Source organism: Dermacentor variabilis, chromosome 1 (genome assembly GCF_050947875.1).
Source record: "Dermacentor variabilis isolate Ectoservices chromosome 1, ASM5094787v1, whole genome shotgun sequence".
Taxonomy (NCBI): Eukaryota; Metazoa; Arthropoda; class Arachnida; order Ixodida; family Ixodidae; genus Dermacentor; species Dermacentor variabilis.
In genome coordinates this window covers 288,321,805-288,341,822 of record NC_134568.1, presented here as the reverse complement: position 1 = coordinate 288,341,822, position 20,018 = coordinate 288,321,805, and the positions used below count along the sequence as shown (strand labels likewise).

The 20,018-nt window shown below is 49.6% G+C and overlaps 1 protein-coding gene across 2 annotated transcripts in view; it reads left to right on the top strand.

Moving 5' to 3' along the window:
- cv-2 (crosveinless 2-secreting protein) overlaps nt 1-20,018 on the top strand; it is a 240,559-nt gene that overhangs the window by 172,614 nt on the left and 47,927 nt on the right. For both annotated transcript variants that reach the window (XM_075677740.1, XM_075677730.1), the window contains 2 exons: nt 322-407; nt 4,750-4,849. In XM_075677740.1, the coding sequence (XP_075533855.1) occupies nt 322-407; nt 4,750-4,849 (186 nt within the window). The remainder of the gene's footprint in view (nt 1-321; nt 408-4,749; nt 4,850-20,018) is intronic.

Sequence of the window (20,018 nt, the reverse complement as noted above, 5' to 3'; positions counted from 1 at the left end):
TATGGGCTCCGACCATTGCCGATTATTCTGATTATTCTTTTAATAAAAACGTTATCTATCCTATCCTATCTCACATCTTCAGTGGGCGCAGATAAGCCGCGCAAAAACGCACACATACAAAAAAAAAATAAGCAATTCAGCAGAATATCGATGCCAAAAGCGCTGGAGTTTTTCATTTATGAGTGTTTGTATTATAGTTCAACTTAGAAGTCATGTATTCGACGTTCCGAAACCGTTACTTGCTATCGAATGCAAGCACGAAATCTAGAGAAACCTGTTTTGTGTCGTGCATGATACATAACTGCGATCTCCTCCGTGCAGGTTGCGTGGTGAACGGCAGGCAGTACGCCGAAGGAGACACCGTACCCTCGGACGAACGGGACCCCTGCGTTGTCTGCCGCTGCAAGGTACGTAATACACACTCCCAAATATCCATTATATTCATATTACGGCATTGCAATAGCCACCCGTAGCCCCCGGACTGTCCTGTCTTCGTTCCTTTGTGTCCGTCCAGACTGCGCCACGATAGCTCACCGGTATCAACCGACTATGACACTTGGGCAACCCACCTCGGCGCATATTATATGGTTACAAAGGAAAGAAAAGCGCGTATGCCCGAGATCGAGCCAATGACCGTTGGTTGGATCCCAGGTACACATGCTCGGACAACCACTTTACGTTACGCTGCGTCTGAAATAAAGATTGACGAACACGATCGGCCAACTTGCAAGCTCATAACTGTTGTTCGCAGTAAAAGCCCCTATAGTAGAGAAGAATCATATTCAAAGCATCGGAGGACAGGCTCAGGTTCTACAGGTAGTCAACCAGGAGGTCAAATGCTGTGTGTGCACGTGCGTGTTTGCATGCGTGTGTCTGTAATAAAAATGACTTAAGGTGACTCTATTGTGCATTGTTCGGGGTCGCGAGCATGTAAGTGTTGTACAAAAATTAATAAGACCCATAGAACTGGATTCGACATTTTCCACCATGCGCGCTTACGCCTGCAATGACCGTCGCTTGCTCCGCGCCATGTTGTGGGCTAAAAAAGTGCTGACGTACTTCACCGCAGACAGGAGGAGAGACGTGATCCGGTCTTCTCTCGCTATTTCTCTGCGTCCACCGGGAAGCAACACAGAGAGCTGTTGGGAGCGGGTGATTATAGGATAAATAAGAGTAGGGTGGGAGAAAGAGGGGCCACGGGAGCTGCCACGTCGCGCCGCCGAGCTGAGCCCACGCCAGTTCGGCGCGCATCTTGTCGGACGCTTGCCAACGCCCACAATTAGCCACTCGCAGGACGTCTCCAGATGACATAATTGCGAGAGACTTCGGAGCTCAATTTACATTTAATGGCAGCTACTTCTCAGAATGTGTTAATATGATCGTTTCACACCCCGGAGACTTCTGTCGCGAGAAACAAGAACAGATATAATAACACAAAGCAAAAACGGAACGCGGCGTCGTCCCTATATACATACAACCGCGTATTCTCTAGCTGCTGCGAGGAGTTCCGCTCCAGGTATTTAATTAGCTGCCCACAGCGCAACGTGGGAGCACGCTCAAGCGCACCGCGTCTCGTTTCCCAAGCAGCGACGCCGTATCACGTCGTTGTTCCAATGGTCACCGCGCGGCACCGCAAGACCCTCGCGCCTTCGCCGCTAGGCATTCGCGTGCTCGCCAAGTGTGCAGTCGATTCTTTACCTTGCACGTCTAAAACTCAAAACCGCTCGAGTTCGGCCGCCTTTAAGCGATCATTTATCGCTTCAATGGCCAGAATGTCCCCTGACGGTACAGACGCGTGACAAAGGCAAGGTGGTATAGGTTGCCAGAGAAGCTAAGACTTGGGCATTTGTAAGTGTCGGTTGATGTTTCTGGAACGATTCATTATTTTTTTTCTATAAGTGCCGTCATCTTCTTCCAATTGTATCTAATAGTAACTGAACAAGGAGAGCCGGTACCCCGAGACCCCACGCAAAAAAAAAAAAAAAGAAAGAAATTGCGGGGCGGCTTTGCTCTTTTTTCTCCGGTGTGACATGACCAAAGATTAACGCTGAAATAAGGACGAAATGTGATCTAATAAATTGCTCACTATAGTAGCCAGAAATACGACGACAAAGGTTTCGGAAAATTCGTTCCAGAAGAGAGCCCGATATGGAGGGCATTATACCGCGTCCCCTCCGAAACTGAATTGTGCATGCTAAAAGCCTCACCAAGTCGGTTATTCTGCAGCTCCGGCGTGTCGCGGCTACACCTACAAAATAACAAAGGTTGACGCACTCAAGCAGTTCAGTGCCTGCGCACCGACTGTTATTGTCACCTCTCCAAGAGTTATTATTGTCAATAACAGTCTCGAAGACTGTTATTGCCCCTTCTCCTAGTCAACCGCAAATAGGACTGTAGGATAAGGTACGAATGCTGGTATAGCTATAGTGATGCTTAAGCAAGCACATGCTTCTAGACCTTATTCAGGATACAATAGAGGCGGTTTCGTTCATTCTTTTTTTTTTTTCTTTCCTTGAGAGCAGGGGGCATGCTTGGCTACAATGGAGGCTTCCGCGACTGAAGCACGTACCCTCGAAGCAGATCTCCTCCTCACCAGAGTAATCGATTTCATGCTCAGTTGTAGTGGTTAACGTAACCATTGGAGCGCTTATATTAATGAAGCGGTTCTCGTGTGTGATTTCGCAGTTTAACACGTCGACGCTCTCTGCCAAGCCTCAGGCGCTCGCGGGAAACCATCAGCGCCTGATTTTGTTCGTTTTGTTTATCTATGCTACATATATGTACGAGAAATCTCGATATCTATGTGTACAACGCAGCCGTATAGTTTTGTGCGCTTCTTTATTCCGTGATTATTGCGCCACTAGGTATGACTTATTCAAGGGTGTCTGGAGTCACGTTCGTTCCGCATAAACTCACTCACATTTGAACGACATCATCGCTTTCACAGAGTGTCTTACAAAAGTATTTGCAGCGCTACGCACGTTGAATTAAACATACGACCCCTCTGCTGCTAGATGCACGAGGCATCACGCGCCACCAGGCGATATTGCCTCTCCTTTTCACGATCTTTGTTGCATGCTAGTGAAGTGCCAAGCTTGCTTTCAAAAAAGTGGACGTTGTGAAAAGTCGTGAACAATTATAATAAACTATACCAGACGGCAAGAGAGGTGGGCAAGAGAGACGAAAAAGAAAACACTAAAAAGGCGCATGTGAAGCTCATGCCGCCTTCATATGCATGCCCATACATATATAGTTCGTGGCTCTGAAAACAAACCCCGCTATAAAGAGCGCAAGGGACGCGGTCACAGAGTCGGGGGCAGCAAATACCCACGTGCTTGCACCGGCTTGCAACGGAAGGCACCACGCTGCAGCTTACCGTGATTTCGGACGTTAGCGTGGTATAGGCCTCGCAACGTTTGCTACATCGCATGAGCTGCCTGCCAGAGCCAATTAGATGTTTTTTTTTTCTTTCCAGCTTGGCCAACGGCACGTGAATGTTAAGTGTGACCACGTGGCATAATATCACGTGAGGCCACTGCACGCTACTTTACGATGTACGGAATTCGAGGCAGGTGCGTCACCGCAGACCGCACGACGTCGCGTTGCGTTCGCAGCGGCAAGTGAAGCCCACGTGTTTCCTTTCCGCCTTTCTTTCGTTCTTTCTTTCATTCTTGTTCTTCTTTCCACTCCCGTATGGGTACGCGCGCGTACGTGCAAGCTTGATATTTGGCCTCTTTGTGCGCGATCTGCGGGAATGAGTCGTGAGGGAACATTTATCACGGAGCACAGCGACTGGGTTGGAATTGCTCCAAGCTGGCAAGGACACTCTGTTTCTGGAACTCGAAGATTTGCTCGGGTGCACGGAATGCGCGGAGGCAATTGACGCTCCCAAACCAGCGCCAGAGCGCGCGAGAGAGCTTTCTGCACGTTTGTTAGCCCGGCGCGGGGCTTTGCGTTGTTCTTAGTTGCTGCGCTTTACTTTTCTCTTTCTTACGGTGCGTACATATACTCGACTTATTGACGCGACACCAGCGTGTAAACTGGCGATTATGAATGGCAAAACTAGTGACCAGTTTAGAAACACTGCGCTGAGAACCTCTTGACTTCCACATCCCCTCCATCTGACGACATATATATCCGGAAAAATGGCCCTAGAGCATGCGGATTACAGCATTATCATTCATTCACTAGTTAGTTGGTAATTCAGACAGTTACTTATCTTATCAGCAAGTCAGCTAGCCGGTGAGTTTGACAGTTTGGTCTGCTTTGCTCGTTTGCTAAATAATTGATGGCGTCTAACCTTCCACAACTGTCCAGTCTACTATGAGGGGTGCCGTAGTGAAGGGATCCGGATCAATTCTCAACATGTGAAAGTTATCTTACGTTTGTCTAGGTCACGATGTAAGACGTGGTCTAGGTCACGGTGTAAGAAGTAACTTCTTACACCGTGGTCCAGGTCAAAGTACACCGGCGTTTTTGCATCCCACGCCCTTCGTAAGGCGCTCGCCACGACCGAGATTGGGTCCTGCGACCTCGTGGTCGAACTGAGCCACAACTGCAGGCGCTGCGGCAAGTAAACGCGAACGAACAAACGATGAGGCCAAGTATTTTCTGAGCTTGCTAACTTATGTGGGCCGGAAAACTAGGAAACCTCGAAGAGCCTAACTGTGTGTGTTTTAAACTGCACGTGCGACTCCTATGTGCTGGTCTCTTGCTGAGCACGCGCGCGCGTATGTCCATTCCTCGCAGGACGGGCGCGTGACGTGCACTAAGAAGTCGTGCCCAGTGCTGCCATGCCCGCCAAGCCGAATCGCCCAGACACCAGGCACCTGTTGCCCCGAGTGCCGCAGTGAGTATACACGCACGCACGCATGGTGCGTTTTGCGCTGTACATAAGCCTCCCCCGTTGCGTCGCAGCTGCTAAACGAGGCGTCGCAGAGTAGCCGGTGGCCGCACCGAAGCTGCGGGCGCGCATTTCTTCGCATTGTGAGTTGGCCTAGCCCGTCTGACACGAGCGCTTCGCAACAAAGGTTTCGCCCAGAGATACGCTTAAGAGCTTAGCGTGAGAGCTCTAACGGAAAGCTTGACGCCACAATCTCGCGCATTTGGCGCTCACTATACACGTGCTGCAGGCGAGCCTGCTGAAGGACATCATAGCAGAGAAGCACAAGAGTGCCCCTTTATAACAGTACTTCCTGCTGAAAGGACACGCGGTGGCTTAAAAACAGTGCCCTGGTGGCTCGCGTCAATGATCCATGGGCCCGTATTCACAAAAAAATTATTACGCAAAACCATTCGTAAGTACAGGTGCCAGCCAAACTAATCATGATGTCGGACATGTCATCAGAGGGGGCTAAGTTTCTACTACTTGGGGTTTCTAACATGCACCCAGAGCACTGTATACACGGGTGCTTTTCGATTCTGCACTCTTCGGAAAGTGACCACAGCGGCCGGGGTTCGAACCCTAGACTTTATGCTTAACAGCAGAATGTTACAGCCGCTGAGCCATCGCAGCGGGTGACACGGTGCTGGAAGTCGTTTCTGGGACTCGAAGCAGGGAAAAAGAAAAAAAAAACTTCATAAACTGGAATAGTGTGTCGCGCGATGTTCATGTTGTACCTAGACGTGACTGCTGGTGACATGCGCATTGTCGACATGATACCGATTGATATAAACGAAACATGTGGTAATTCACCCAATTTTACCCTTGTAACGTCAAGTTATTCCTCTTAATAATTTCCCTCACTTGACTTAAAGGTTTTTAATGAGCTCATTACCGTTTTCGTCGTGGTAGAGAAGTCATGGTTTCGAGTAGAGAGAGGGAAGGAAGGAAGAAAGGAAGGAATTGATGAAATAAGAAAGGTAGGGCAGGGAGGTTAACCAGACGCGCGTCTGCTTTGGTACTCTGCACTGGGGGAAGGGGTACTGATTTGAAAAAAGAGACTTCAACCATGCAAATATCCTGCGGCACGCACTGGCGTTCTCTGATGGCGAATCGCTTTTATTGCGACCTCGATAAAAACGAGTTCTCCGGATGAAGCACCAGTGTCGCTCAATTTTTTTTTTTTCTGCAACAGCCTTCTTGTAGTCACGCCTGTCGGCAAAGCGACATGTTGTTCGATGAAACTGCATAATTATTCGGGGTTATGAAATCTTTGAAAGCTGGCTTTAGAGAGTGGCATAAACAAAGCGCGTTTCGTGCTACCCGGTTAAGGCTGAGTTGCCTAAGATATGTTAATTGATTGATACCGCGAACGGCCCTGGTAGTTTGTAGTGTACACATTGGTGTACTGTGCTGACGTTGTTTTCGCCGCAAGGCAAAAAGAAAAAAGAAATTCTAGTACCCGCACAATACTACAATAACGGTCCCATTCCTTTTAATACTGAATTGACCACGCTTTTGCGTGAGCGAGCGTTTATTCCTAATGCGCGCGTCGTGTTTAATCTTCGTCAGTCATGGCAGCTCAGATGGAGGCCGTCCGGCTGTCGCCCACGCAATCCACCGCATAGTCCGGGCCTATTGGTCATTTTTCGTCGTTGGATGCACCGCGGAATCCACTTCTTCGGTCGCGAGACGTGCGCTGCCCACGCACACTCCATTAATCACGCAGCCTATGACGGTGTCGAGCAGTGCATGCCGAGCGCTATATGCACTCTGCAGGGGGTCTGCACACGGCCCAGAAGAAACGCGGAAACGCGGTCGCCAAAGAAATGAACAAACACGGCCATACAGAGCCGCGCAGGCAAAAAACGAGTGGAACACAATAACCGCGCACAACACACGAAGAAATAGTTCACGACAAAGCGACGGGCACGCAAGTTGTGCGACCGTGCTGAAAGTGACGTCTGTACGCAGTTCCGTAGCGAGGTATGCAACGTATAGTTACACGGCCTCGGCGGCAACCTCCCAATGCCCTGTGACAGAAAGTCAGAAACTACACAGCTCTTCACACTCGCCAAGCAGCGAGCATGCTGCACACATGATAGAAGATGGCGCTGTTGTTGCGCGTAGCGTACGTGTCTGCACATATGTAGCCGTGCGCGGCGGCACGCGTTTCGGGATATCGATATCGAAACGCACATTTTCGGGACATTGAATAAGCCTGCTTAGCAGATAATTTGTTTATAATCGAGCAGAAGCTGATCGCGGCGGGGTTGCAGCGGCGGCTTTTGATATAATGAGACGAAGTACGGACCGCAGTGCTAAAAAGCGCTGTCTTGGTTGCCCAGCGGAGTATCGTCGACTTAGTGGCACGAGAATAAAAAGGGCGGGAAAAAACCCAGAACAGCCTGAAGCCCCTCGTAGTAGGTGATCGTTGGACTAAAATTTATCTCGATAACTATAACCATAAATACATAACCGCGAGCTATTTGAGGGAAGAGAATAGAGGGAGATGGGAGGCGTTTATAAGTTAGAATTGACTAGTAATTATTAGAGATGAGGACGTTGGTCGTTTATAGTAAGATGCGAGATGCGCCAGGTGGAAGGCATGCGATAGCGCAGATTCGGAAGACCTGGAAGAGCACGCGTGTATGCATGCACGCGAGCTATATAGTGAACGTGACGTGGTTCCTCGGCCGTGTTGTGACGTTGGGGCGCATCGAGACTGGTGCAATTCTGTAATTGCACTTTCCAAGGTGAAACCCTTCAAGTAGGCTCACTTTTAAGGAAGCAAAGTGGTTTGCCCTGAGAAAAAGGGGCTGGGGGGGGGGGTCGTTTGTGATGACCTTGTTTAAGAGATGGCATAATCCTGCTGCGGGTGAAAAGGCGAGGGGAGAAAAAAGAAAGAAGATGGAGAGATGCGAGACGCGCAGCGATTCCGAACATCGATGATAAACTGCGGCCGCGACCCCGGGCGAGTTGAGCTATAGATTCTGCGAGCGGGAGAGCTTGCTTTTCGGCCTGGACTGTCCGGATGAAGAATAGCTCAATTAGGCAAGGCTCATAGCGCTCCGTGACTCTTCGTGCAGCGCGCGTGCTTATGCTGCTGCCGAGGAATGCAGCTGCGGGAGAGAGACCCTGAAATTTCTGCATCCATACGCTCGCTGGCAGTGACCTGCTTTTATTCCCCTGCTTATGCTTCCGGGACGCCTGAAGTGTCGGGAACACCCGCGGCGCGAAGTGAAGATTACGCTATCATTTTCAAAATGTGGCAAGGCCGAGACGCCTGAAACGAAGCGCAGCAGCTAGGCTGCCAGGGTATTTGGCTTAACGCATATATATGAGGTGGCAAACGTCTGCCGTTTAGAATGCAGCCATGCACCGGCCGGCCAAAGGAGTGATATTGCGATATGAAAAATATTGAAACAGCGAGAATAATCTTTCGGTGGAAATGCTGCATACCCCAGGTTTTCCTTTATGTATCTTCCTTGTCATCGTACACGCGTACACACGCACGCACGCACACTTTCTTCGCTACCTCGACTGCAGGCGTCGCTTCAACTTGACGGCATGAAGCGCGTGGAAACTCGGTGCTTTAACTTTTGCGACATGAGCGCATCGTGAATCTCTTTAGGTGCGTCCTATGCCGTAAATCGTCGCTTGTGCTATCCTATAGTTGATTTCTTTTCGCCAAAAGTTTAGTCGACCAGAGCTCCCAAATACCCCTCCTCACGGCTCATGTTGGGACATCATGGGCTAAACAACGGCGGCTGTTGTTCGCGTTCTACGCGCCTACGCCCTGCACGGAAGTATACCGTACGCGTATACTTCCGCGAAGCGCCGAGCCGCCAGCGTGAAATGAGCCCATAAATACTTTCTGCGGAAGAATTGTTTCCAAAGCTGTCTTCATTGACAAATACCCGTTAAATGTGAGCCTAAACACGGCTCTTTCTGGCAGACCCGTTTGTTTTCTTAAAAATGGGCGGGAGCCTCTGGATCTCAGGCTCGTCGGTCTAGACATATAAGGGGAAAGAACCTCCATGCCCATATGTCGTAAACATCATCTTGAAGCACCGTGCCTTCCTGATTTTACTTTGTATTTCTTTTCTTTCGTTTTCCCAGTGCTACATACGCAGGGCAGTAGCACGGCGAGGCACACTAGCATCTCACTACTTGTTGCTGGGGGTTCATACTTCTTGCGGTGGAAAAAGACGCGATGGTTTCCTGATTTGGGTTTTTCGCGTCTTTTCCACCGCAAGAAATACTAGCGCCTAACAACCGATACCAACAACCGCATTCAATAAGCTTCCATCACGTTTTTAGCGTACTCCAAAAGGTTCCAGTTCAGTCGAAGTAGTCATCGGACTCCGCGTCATGCCATATGTCTCCTTTCGGTTATGTAGTATCACGCGATTGAAACATAACCTTCAGATGCGATTCTAGCTCTAGGAGACTGGGACACGACAATTACTTCAAAGAGCAATTAAATTAGGGAGTTTTACATGCCGAAACCACGATCCGATCATGAGGCACGCTTTGGTGGGAGGGTCTCTGGATTAATTTAGACCACCTGGGGTTCTTGGACGTGTACCTACATCTAAGCACACGAGCGTCCTTGCATTTCGCCGCCATCAAAATGAAACCACCGCGCCGGGAACGAACCCGCGACCTCGAGCCAAAACCACTAGGCTACCGCGGTAGGTGGGGAACACGAGACGAAGGCACCACAGCACTTCGTCTTGCGCCCCTGTTTCTAGCGCTAGTATCGCATCATGTCAAGCCAACTAGCCCAACGCAATGCGATAAAGCTCAGCATTCAAAATTTCGAGTATAAGACAGCATAAACACACTAACGGCGCCAATTAAAGGCGACGACATCTCCTAAGTACCATACAAAAATAATTAAAAAAAAAACTTATGGGAAAGTACATCTCCACATTGAAGCTGCTTTTTCTCTTGCATTCGCGCAAGCATAGCTGCTACATGTGTCTTACTTCGCACTTTACCTCTGCTTGTAAATATAGAGGTTGTCCTGGTAAACGACGTACGCGCTCAGCCGCGACCCGGTATAGGAAGTAGTATCGTCTTGCTGCTCGTCAAAGCGCCCAAGGCCAAATCAGCCGGCAACCAAGCTGTTGTTCCTCCCATTGTCCCATCGTAGCTGCGTGACGTCAGGCACAGGATGCAATACACCGACTGATAAGCGTATAACGCGACTTCAAAATCCCACGGACATCGGATTCGCTACGGGAGACAACGGCCGGATACATCCGTCCGTTGCCTTTTATCCGTCCATTGCATCTCGCACCCAACCTTAATTTGTCTAATGCTAGCACTCAGTCCTCAGTGAACAAACTTTCTTTCGCTTTCTTTCGCTGCTGACAAAAATACGCTACTGGTTGGTCAGAACGATGTTTTTATCGGCTGCAAAACGCCTCGGCCACTGCGCAACATTGTATATTGTTAGTCTACAACATTCAGCAGTGTCAGCGTAGATGAACTAGTCATGTTGCCTTTGTAAAGATATCATGCAGGGCCGCAATGCACTGCCAACGTATTCCAAGAGTGGACGTTGCCGGGCACGCCCCCCCCCCCTCCCCCACTCCGACAAATAACATATAACACTCACTCCCGGACTTCCTAAGGGAGAGAATTCATCATATCCGCTTATTACTGCACGCCCTTCACCCTACTCAAATTTAGCCAACCACTTTCGTCCTACACTACAGTACACCTTTGAAATAAAAATAATTGCAGCAACATCGAAACAGGGGCTCATATACGGTTAATGCGGACGCGTCAGAGACTGCTCTGAAGCACCTCAGATTTTTTTGGTGACCATGAAAGGTCTATGTGACTGCTTTGGTAAAAGATACCCATCACAAGCCTCTCTTAAGAATAGACTCAATTGTCGATGCACACTGGGCAAAAGTACCAGCCACCATTCCACTGCAGCGCTTTATTGGAACGAAGGAAGTTTCGTCGGGCCTGCGCACGAGACGCGCGCACACGGAGCATATACGCTGCCTCGGCGGTGTTGGTCTTGGGGACCTGCTGCATCGGCTCATCTTTTATTTCACGCTCACCCCGGGTGTGCCGGCCTGGTGGCACCGCGAAGAAAGAAAAAAAAGGCAAAACGCAGTGGCTACCGAGACGCGCAAAATGACAGCAGTTCGGCCGCTACCCGAGGAGGCGCCTGCTGCTTGTGTTGCTGCGGCTTTGCAGGGTTTTCCTTGGCAGAGGGCCTCGCGCGCACGGCCGCCGGGCCTGCGCCGCTGCTCGCGTGGCGTCTGCGCGTGCGGCAGACAAGCGGCGGGAGCGGCCGGCTCCTACAACAGTGTTGCAACACGCCCAAGAGCCTTGGGTCAACACCCATGGGCCAGGAGCGCGCAAATTTGTTTCAAGACTGCGCCCTGTGTTTAGTCTCAGGCGCCCGAGCAACACAAAAGGCAGGGGTCAAGAGCGCGGGCGCTCGCCGCCAGAAATGCTGAAAAATACGTTGCGTCGAATTGGTAGGCAAGGGGTTGAGCGAAACAGAAAAGACGAGAAAGCGGGAGAACGAGAAAGGTGCACCTGCCTGGCGGGCGCGATTGCCTCCTATAAATCGCAGCCGGGGGGAGGGGGCCACGAGCGGTCGCTGGTTTACAGCCGCGCTTTGTTTTGCGGCGCTGAGAGGAAAAAAAAGAAACGAAAGTAAAAACGGTTGGAAGTGGGGTGGGCCGATAGCTCGGTGGTTTTGGCGCGTAAACATTTATTCCGAATCCTCGCCACCGGAGCCGTCGCCGGCGACCCCCCTGGCCCATTCTTTTCTGGGACGAAGATCGAGACGAACCAGAAATGACGAGGTGAGGGAAATCCGTGGCCCGCGCGCGCGCATTTCTCTCGCTATTTCTTTCTGGCTCGGTGCAGCTCGATTTTTGTCTTGTTTTTTTTCCCCATCTTTCCTTACTTTTTTCTCGCCCGTCTTCATTAAAAGAGACTGCTGCCGGGAAAGAAGAAAAAATATTTAATGAAGCGGGGAATAAATATTATGAAAGAGGGAGCTCCAGGGACGGTAGCGGGATCAAACGGCGTTTTCATTGGCCCGTCTTTCTGCCGTTTTGCGTCTGGGCCCGGCGGCGCGGGGGTCCCGGAGCGCGCGTTCGTTTAACTGGAGCACCAGACCGCGGCTTGACTGATTTACGCGTGCCGCGGGCCACGCGGGAGGAGCCCCCGGCGATTCTCTCTGCCAAGACCGGCGGCCGCAAAGCTCGCGCCGCTGCTTTTTGGCCTGGGGCCGCTGTCACTGGAAAGGCTCGTTCGCTTTCCCGGTGACGCGCGCGGCTGGATACCGCCAAGCGCTGCGTAATGCCGTTCGCGCTGCGATGGCTCCGTAAATTCGAGGCAGCCGGCTGCCAACGCGCTGTCGTTTGCGGCTTAATTTGGTCGGGCGCATCGCCGGAAAGCCCAACCCGAGACGCGGTGGCAAATTTTCGGCGTTATTCATAGCTCCGAAGACACCGGATGCCGCCTCTTTGAGGAAACAAAAAAAAAAGTCATTTTCTGCTACTGCTTGCACCGTCACAGCGTGTTTGAAGGATCAGCAACAGACATCATTTGACGCTGCTGTTGCGAAATCAGCTTGGCAAGCGGGCAGGCACGTACACTATACGTGGGCGCCAAAGCCTGCCAAGCGAAATTGGCAACCCGTTTGGAGCAATTTTCGGCGCGTGCGCTTCCACACTAATCACTCTCGTCGCTCGTTCGCATGACCCACGTCACAGCCTGGTTCTCGCTTGCAACTCTGCCTCCCTTTTTTCGTTCCCACCTGTGCACCGCCGGTGAAACATACTATCTTTCTTTTTTTTATTTTTAAATTGGCAGCTTCTTTACAGCGAGTGCGGTGTTCGTGGGTAAGCATTACAAGTACCCGTGTGTACCATTTACAGAAAGCTTAGCGTTGAGACAACGCGATACGGATGGCGAAAACGTTGTGATTCACGAAAGCCATTTGCCGCAGTGCCTCTAAGCTATAGTTTCGTCATCATTTTTATGTCTGATTAGCATACTATGACAAATGCTATCAGAAAATACGGAGAATATGGGAGTTCCACCTGTTTGCCATGCCACGGTGCCCACCTCTCGCCTTTTTCGTGCTGTGTAATTCGTTTATAATTCCTTATACTTGCATGCTCTCCACCCAAAGCCAGTGACAGTTTTATAGGAAACCAACAAAATCGCTTGGTCGACAAAAGAAAATAGTTTTGCTCTCTCTTTAGCGCATCTTTTAGCATAGCTAAGCAATGAAAAAAAAACGGAAACTTATTTATCGACAAATTCTAAGTAATACAAAAATGAAACGCCTTTTAGCCCAAGAGGAAGGCCAACATCACATTTAAATATCCTGGTTGCTGTCGTGCTTATCTTTAACATGCGAAAATCCACCCAATCCACTGAACATAGGGTGGTCTTCCTAGACGTTTATTCTCTTACCGAGCGAGCGATCGAGGCCACCACCTAGCTATGCATGATTACGCTGCACTTCACTCGAAAGTATACTGTTGCCTGCAGTCAATGTATACGTATCGTCACAGCAAGAGGCCACTATATTCGAGGAATGAAAAACAATGCGTACCAATGTGTTTGGATCATTTGCGTAAAGCATCCCGCTTGAACAACATGCTCCTCATAGCAGTTTTGTTTAGACGCACTAAGTGCACGACTAAAACGCTTCACGTTCTTAACGGCCCAGCGCAGCTATTATATATGTCTGCCGTTCCCATTTCCTAGTTTTGTAGTCTGTGCATATTTGCATAAAAACAAGTTAGATTGGCAATCGCAATTCTTCCGCGGAATAGTGCACATCTAGATTATTGGCTGCCATCGCGGTCTTTTGCAAGTCCAAGATTTTATAGATGCTCCGGTGTCTTACTTCATTTGACGCGTGATTGCGAGCTGCCGGCACGAAAAAAATGACTCAGCAGTAGATAACCGTTTCGTGATAACACGATCACTAACAACAACATAATTAAGCATTACGTACGGCACACGACAAAGGCCTTTTCCAGAGATCATCAATTACCACAGTGATCTCTCAAGTAGAATGTAGTCTACTCGTGTTTAATTCTTAAGTCTTACTGCTGTAGCCACATGACGAAGTACATTTCTCAGAATACTGTGCGAGGAACTCCTGTGCACACCGTAATAACTATTCACGCACGAACACAGAATTCCGAACGCACGCACGCACGCACACGCGCGCGAACTGAAATTTGGGCTAGCTTGTACGCGTATCCATGTTTGCTTTAATGAGGCAAGGAAGACGCTTGTCCTGCCGTTTACTCTTCTGTCTTTGTCTTCCTTGCGCTATTAAGTTACACACATGCACACACACACTCGCACGCACTGCAATTTCGGCGTGCTTTTACGAATGCATGTTCGCCTTAATAACGCAAGGAAGACACTTGTCCTGTCGTTTTCTTTTCTGTCTTCGTCCTCTTTGCGCTGTTAAGGCACACACACACACACACTAACTGAAATTTTGGCGAGCTTTTACGAATGCATTTTAGCCTTAATAACGCAAGGAAGACGCTTGTCCTGTTGTTCAAGGCTAGCGGTGACAGGTCTGCCTTCTTAGCAATCCCAGGAATTTTGACCGCATACACATTTACTCGGACGGTTCCACCAATTCAAACAGTTCTAACGGAGCAGTAGTTGTTCCATCAGACGCCGTCTCTTTGCAGTTTAAATATTCGCACTATACAACGTCGGAAGCAGCAGAACTTGCGGCTCTTCAAGGTGCACTCAAGTACGTGCTCCAACAGCCACCAAATCGTTGGGGCATTTTCTGCGATTCCAAAGCAGCCCTACAAACTCTGCAGTTTGCCCTACGGCATGGTTTACACGAGCTGCTAGTTTACGAAATAAGGCACGCTCACAATCACGCGCTATAGAAAGGCCGCGGCATTGTGTTTCAATGGTTGCCAAGCCACTGCGGAATTGTCGGCAACGACAGCGCATATGAAGCTGCGCGTTCGGCTCACCAAAAACATCAGGGGGTTCCTATACCACTTTCAAGAACTGATGCTGCGCAACAACTTCAATCACTTGCTCGCCACATCACACTTCTACGATGGAATTCACCGGATTTCACCAACTCACGCCTGCACTCTCTCGACCCTAACTTGCGACTTCGCCTGCCACTTGGACTCTCCCGTCGCGAAAAAAACTTTACTGTGTCGCATGTGGTGGGGCGTCGCATTTACACATTCCTATTCATTCCTAATAGGAATGGCCAACAGTGCGGCGTGCAATTTGCGCGAGTGTGATGAGACTCTAAAGCACCTTCTGTGTCACTGCCCATCCATTGACACTCAACGACGTCTTTACAAGCGAAACTCAACCTGCTAGACAATAGAGTGCTCTCAGAAGAAAAGGTCCTTGGACCATGGCCTTTGCGTTCTTGCATGCAAAAGGCCACAAAAGCCTTTCTGCTTTTCTTGAAGTACACAGTATTGTATGAACGCTTGTGACAGTGGACATTCCTCTGCGATTGACTGTGAATGGCTGACTAGTATTTTTCTTTTCTCTCCTTATTTTTTTCTTATATGTTCTTCCCTTTTCCCCATCCCCAAGTTAGGGTAACCAACCAGGCACGTCCTTGGTTAACCTCCCCACCTTTCCCTCTTCGTTTCCCTCTCTCTTGTCCTGTCGTTTACTAATCTGTATTCGTCTTCTTTGCGCTGTTAAGGCACACGCACACGCACACACGCACACGAGCAGATATTTTGGCAAGCTTGTACGAATGCATGATTGCCTTAATAACGCAAGACGCTTGTCCTGTGGTTTTCTCTTCTCTTCGTCTTCCTTGTGCTATTAAGGCCAACACACACACACTGCCAGGAAGAAAAAGCAAATACGCAATCATGCGGAGAGTTTTGGAACGTAGGCGAGGGACAGACACAGCAATTCATAAGCAGGCACCACATTCTGCCGTCAGTTCCCACATATGCAGGCCTAGCCAGCGTCCATGCTGCATTGCCGCATCACACGCGAGTTGCTCGCTGCGCGGTTCTTCGCCTCTGCGAGTCTGTGTGTGCGCGCATACTGTGTCCAGACAGACCGCAGTTCCCGCCGTATATTGGATCGTTGCCCTTTTCGCCGAGAGGGCTGATACTCAGACAGACAAGCTTTCACTTCCACTGCGCATTTCCTCTTTATTCTTTTGATGCTTTTTCTTGTTTCGATTCCCCTTCCTTCCACAGATCTTCCTCTGCGCCATTTCTTCTCTCCTTTCCGCGCACGCTCTCCAAGCTCTTCTCTTCCGGGACAAATTGCGCCGCGCATTATAATACAAGCCGCGACGGGGGCCCGGGTCGTCTGGCTCAGCGCCGTTTGCATTGTTGGCTTGCCCATTGTGGATCTCCGGCCAAACTTGCGCGCGCCTGCATTCGCTCTCTATTGGTGAAGCACGGCCAAGCTGTGCACCAAGGCAAAGCGGGGGGGCAAATAAAATGCACGCGAGAGACAGGAGATCCAGGGCCCCGCCAGCACGAGCCCGTGTTTGTTTTTGGCATCGCTCACATTTACAAGGAAACGTAATTTCGGAGTCAGTAGCTTTACTTCGGCGGGTGCAATCGGCCAGAGGGAATCAAAATATGCGCGCCTCCGGGGATGCCGCGCTCGCGCCATTGAGACGGGCATCTCGTCTCGCCCAGTGACGTCGATACAGGCGATTTGGCTTCGCTAAATTATACGACCTGCAGTTGTTGTTGTGCTGGTAAGTCGTTCGCTGTACGAACCGGCCGTTCGATGCATACAGATTCGACAAGAGTCGTCGTGTCGGTTTCATCTGCAACGGTCTCTGTATACTGCAGTCGTTGCCGTAATGGCGTGTTGCTTGATTTCACTACGGTTCAAGCGCTTCAAGCAGCGGGGATCTCGGCGGCTAACAAGCCGGGAGGGCTCGGATCCCGGAAGTATAGCCAAGTGGTTCTCCTCCAGTGCGCTGCATTTCGATGAGGTCGTTAGGCGAAGTCGCCAGTGTTGGGGCGATTTGTCGGCGAAACGCAGAACGGGGCATCGCAATGGCTCGGGGCTGCAGCCTCGTCTCTGTGCATATGGCTCTTTGGATTCTTGTTCTGTCTCAGCGCGCCTTGTTTATTTCTCTGTCCGTAATGTTACGTACTTGCTCTTCAATTCGCGCCACATGCAAGCCACGTTGCAGCGCTAAGATTCGACGAGACAGAATGCGTGTGTGAATTCACTCTCTTGTTTCCGCAAATATATATGCATAGCTGCAAAGTAGAAACGTGGGAATATCTAAAACGCGAGAGACTTCTTCGCGACGACTGCAGGCCACGCGCGCGCGCCGAAAGAACGCGCCGAGTGCGAGAAACGCGCGAGCAGCCGTTTCTGCAGCGCGTGTTTCCTTCTTTTCCCCGTTGCGTAGTTGCGCCGTCTTTTCCCGCGAATGTGAATTCCTGCTCTCCCAGAAGCGAGCCGCTGGGTTTAAGGAATACAAGTGCGTAATCCTCTCGAAAGATAAGACGGCCTCTGTCGCGTCGCCTTTGTGAGAAGTCCGCCGGGACCGGTGAATGTGCAGTCACATTCGCCATTCCAAAACGCCGGCAGCTGGGGTTCTTTTTGTCAGCGCTCGTCGCCGCCATCTCGCGCCTTTGCCGGCGGGCTTAACAATGTGCGTTTTTGCAATCTATTTGTGCTACCGGACACAGCGAGATTTCTGTCGCGCCTATATAGCCTCTCGTGCTTTTCGCAGTCGCTGCTCCAATAGTGCTGCTAGGCCGCGTCCGCTTTCCTTGGAACGAGCGGATTATTCCCGTCGCTGTGCCCTTCCCTCGGGTGTGATAACGAACCTCGCTACATTGTCGCTGGCTCACGTTAAAGCAGAAATGCGTAGTGTTTTGTAACTTGGTACTGGCGTCGTGCAAGGCAGGACTGGGCAGGGAAACATAATGTACACGGGACTTGCTACACCTAGCTTTGGCGCTAAGCTACACAATAAGCCTCAAGTTTTTTTTTTATTTTTTAATTAGACGGTATGTGCGAATGACTGCTATCACTGAGCAAGAAAACTGTCCACCTCTGTGTGCGGAGCCGCCTTTAGACAGAGGCGGGAGGACGAAAACTCCTGGTCCTGATTACGATTAGCGTAACAGCGGCTGAGTATATAGGGGTGCAGGGAAGTCAGTTCGTGCAGTTAGTGTTGGTTCATTGCACGCTTCGACAACTTATGCGGCCCCAACTAAAACACATCTGAAAAGATCTCTCTCTCACTCTCTCTCATTTTATTATTACTATAATTGTTATTAGTTATTTATTTATATTGCTAGCCACAGTGCCTCTATCACTCCAGCTGGCGAAGAGATCAATTATCTATAAGCCCAACTTCAGGTATATATATATTTTTATATAAGTTGTGATTCAAAACATTCGTTCACCAAAGCCGATTGAGTACCACCGCGAAAGTACCAATAGATTGGTATATATATATATATATATATATATATATATATATATATATATATATATATATATATATATATATATATATATATATATATAAGCTGACACAGGTCAGGGTGGTTTACTGGAAGAGAGACGCTGCATTGGAAGGGAATATAGTACTTATGCGAAACTTATATTTGATGCGTCAACCCTGTTGGTAAAGGTCAGAAAATGGTATGAAAAATATTTCCTTGATACTTCGCTAGAGCTTTGAATCGGTATGAACCATCCTTGAGTTGGCCGCGCGATGACGTTCGAACTGCCGGCTTGAGACTTGTTTGCTATAGCTGCGCAACGACTTCAATTTTTCGTTAGTCCAGTGCTCTGCAAAACTTTTGCAAAGTCGAATTAACTTCCGTGTCCTCGTCATACAGGTGCATCGCTTCGCCATTCAGGAAAAGAGAATTGGCATCCACGTGACTAATCCACGTGACGACTAACGCACTAAACTGTGCTATAGTACAGAAGCGGCTTCTACGAAAAGTAGACGTCCCAGCGTACATTAAAGTTAGCCTTGGTGCGGAAATCAAACGCACGATGGTTGTCGGACCATTGTCTGACCGCCACAATCACTCTTTACGAATAGAACCAAACCAGGAGGTTAAGACAGGGCAACGCGCTGCCACGTATACGCCTTGCGAATTGTCGCACTGAACTCATTTGGTTTCGTCTCCGTTCGTTGCGCGAGAAGAGCGCCCTCGCTTCGACACTGCGTGCTGCGTCCACGTTTGTGACTTGGTTAACGCGTTGTCGTATGTCAGCTATGTCCGCGTGCCCATCGACGCAGAACTGATGAAATTTCTAGATAAAATGGTATCACAGTGTACGGCTGGGCTGGCATTTTGTGTGTGCTACCACTTTTCATGAACTGCAGTAGCTGGAGCGACATGCGCATTGTATGCGGAGAACACTTCACTAGTGCAATGTGTATGTGCACTGCTGTATAGTGCACTGCGGTATGTTGCTAGGCAGCACGTGGGCTCGTACGAGCAGGTACCGATGCCGACGTCGCATGTGACTAGAAAACATTATACAGACTATATACACAGTTCACAGACATAGCTAGCCTGCTTTAAAGGGGACACTAACTTTAGGGCGGCGTTGCTACCACCCGCCTTTCGTTCTTGCGTTTTTTTTTTTTTCTGGATCGCTCGCAGTTTAGACGACTTGATGGTGATAAATAGGCTCCCAGAATTGTGAAAGTGACCTTGCTCTTCTTCACACTCAAACACACGTACTGGTTTTCATTGTCAGGTGACACGGGATAATGAACATACGTCAAGCCATGTCGTATAAAAGCAATAATATTGTTGCATTGCCGGTTGGTCGAGGACATAATGCACTCATACCCTTACAGCGCTTACGGGAAATTCTGATAACGACTCCACCGCCGTGGATGATCACTGGAGATTTTAATGCCCACCACTATCTCTGGGGAAGCGACAAGATTAACTCAAGGGGCAGAAGATTGGTGTCTATTGCCTCTGAACGAGAACTTTGTTAAATGATGGAAGTCCCGCCTATTTGCAAGGAACAGCGCATAGTAGCTGCCTTGACCTTAGCTTTGCTTCACGCTCCTTTAAAGAAGGGTTCAATGGTTCTCGGACTTGGAAACGCGGGGAAGTGACCA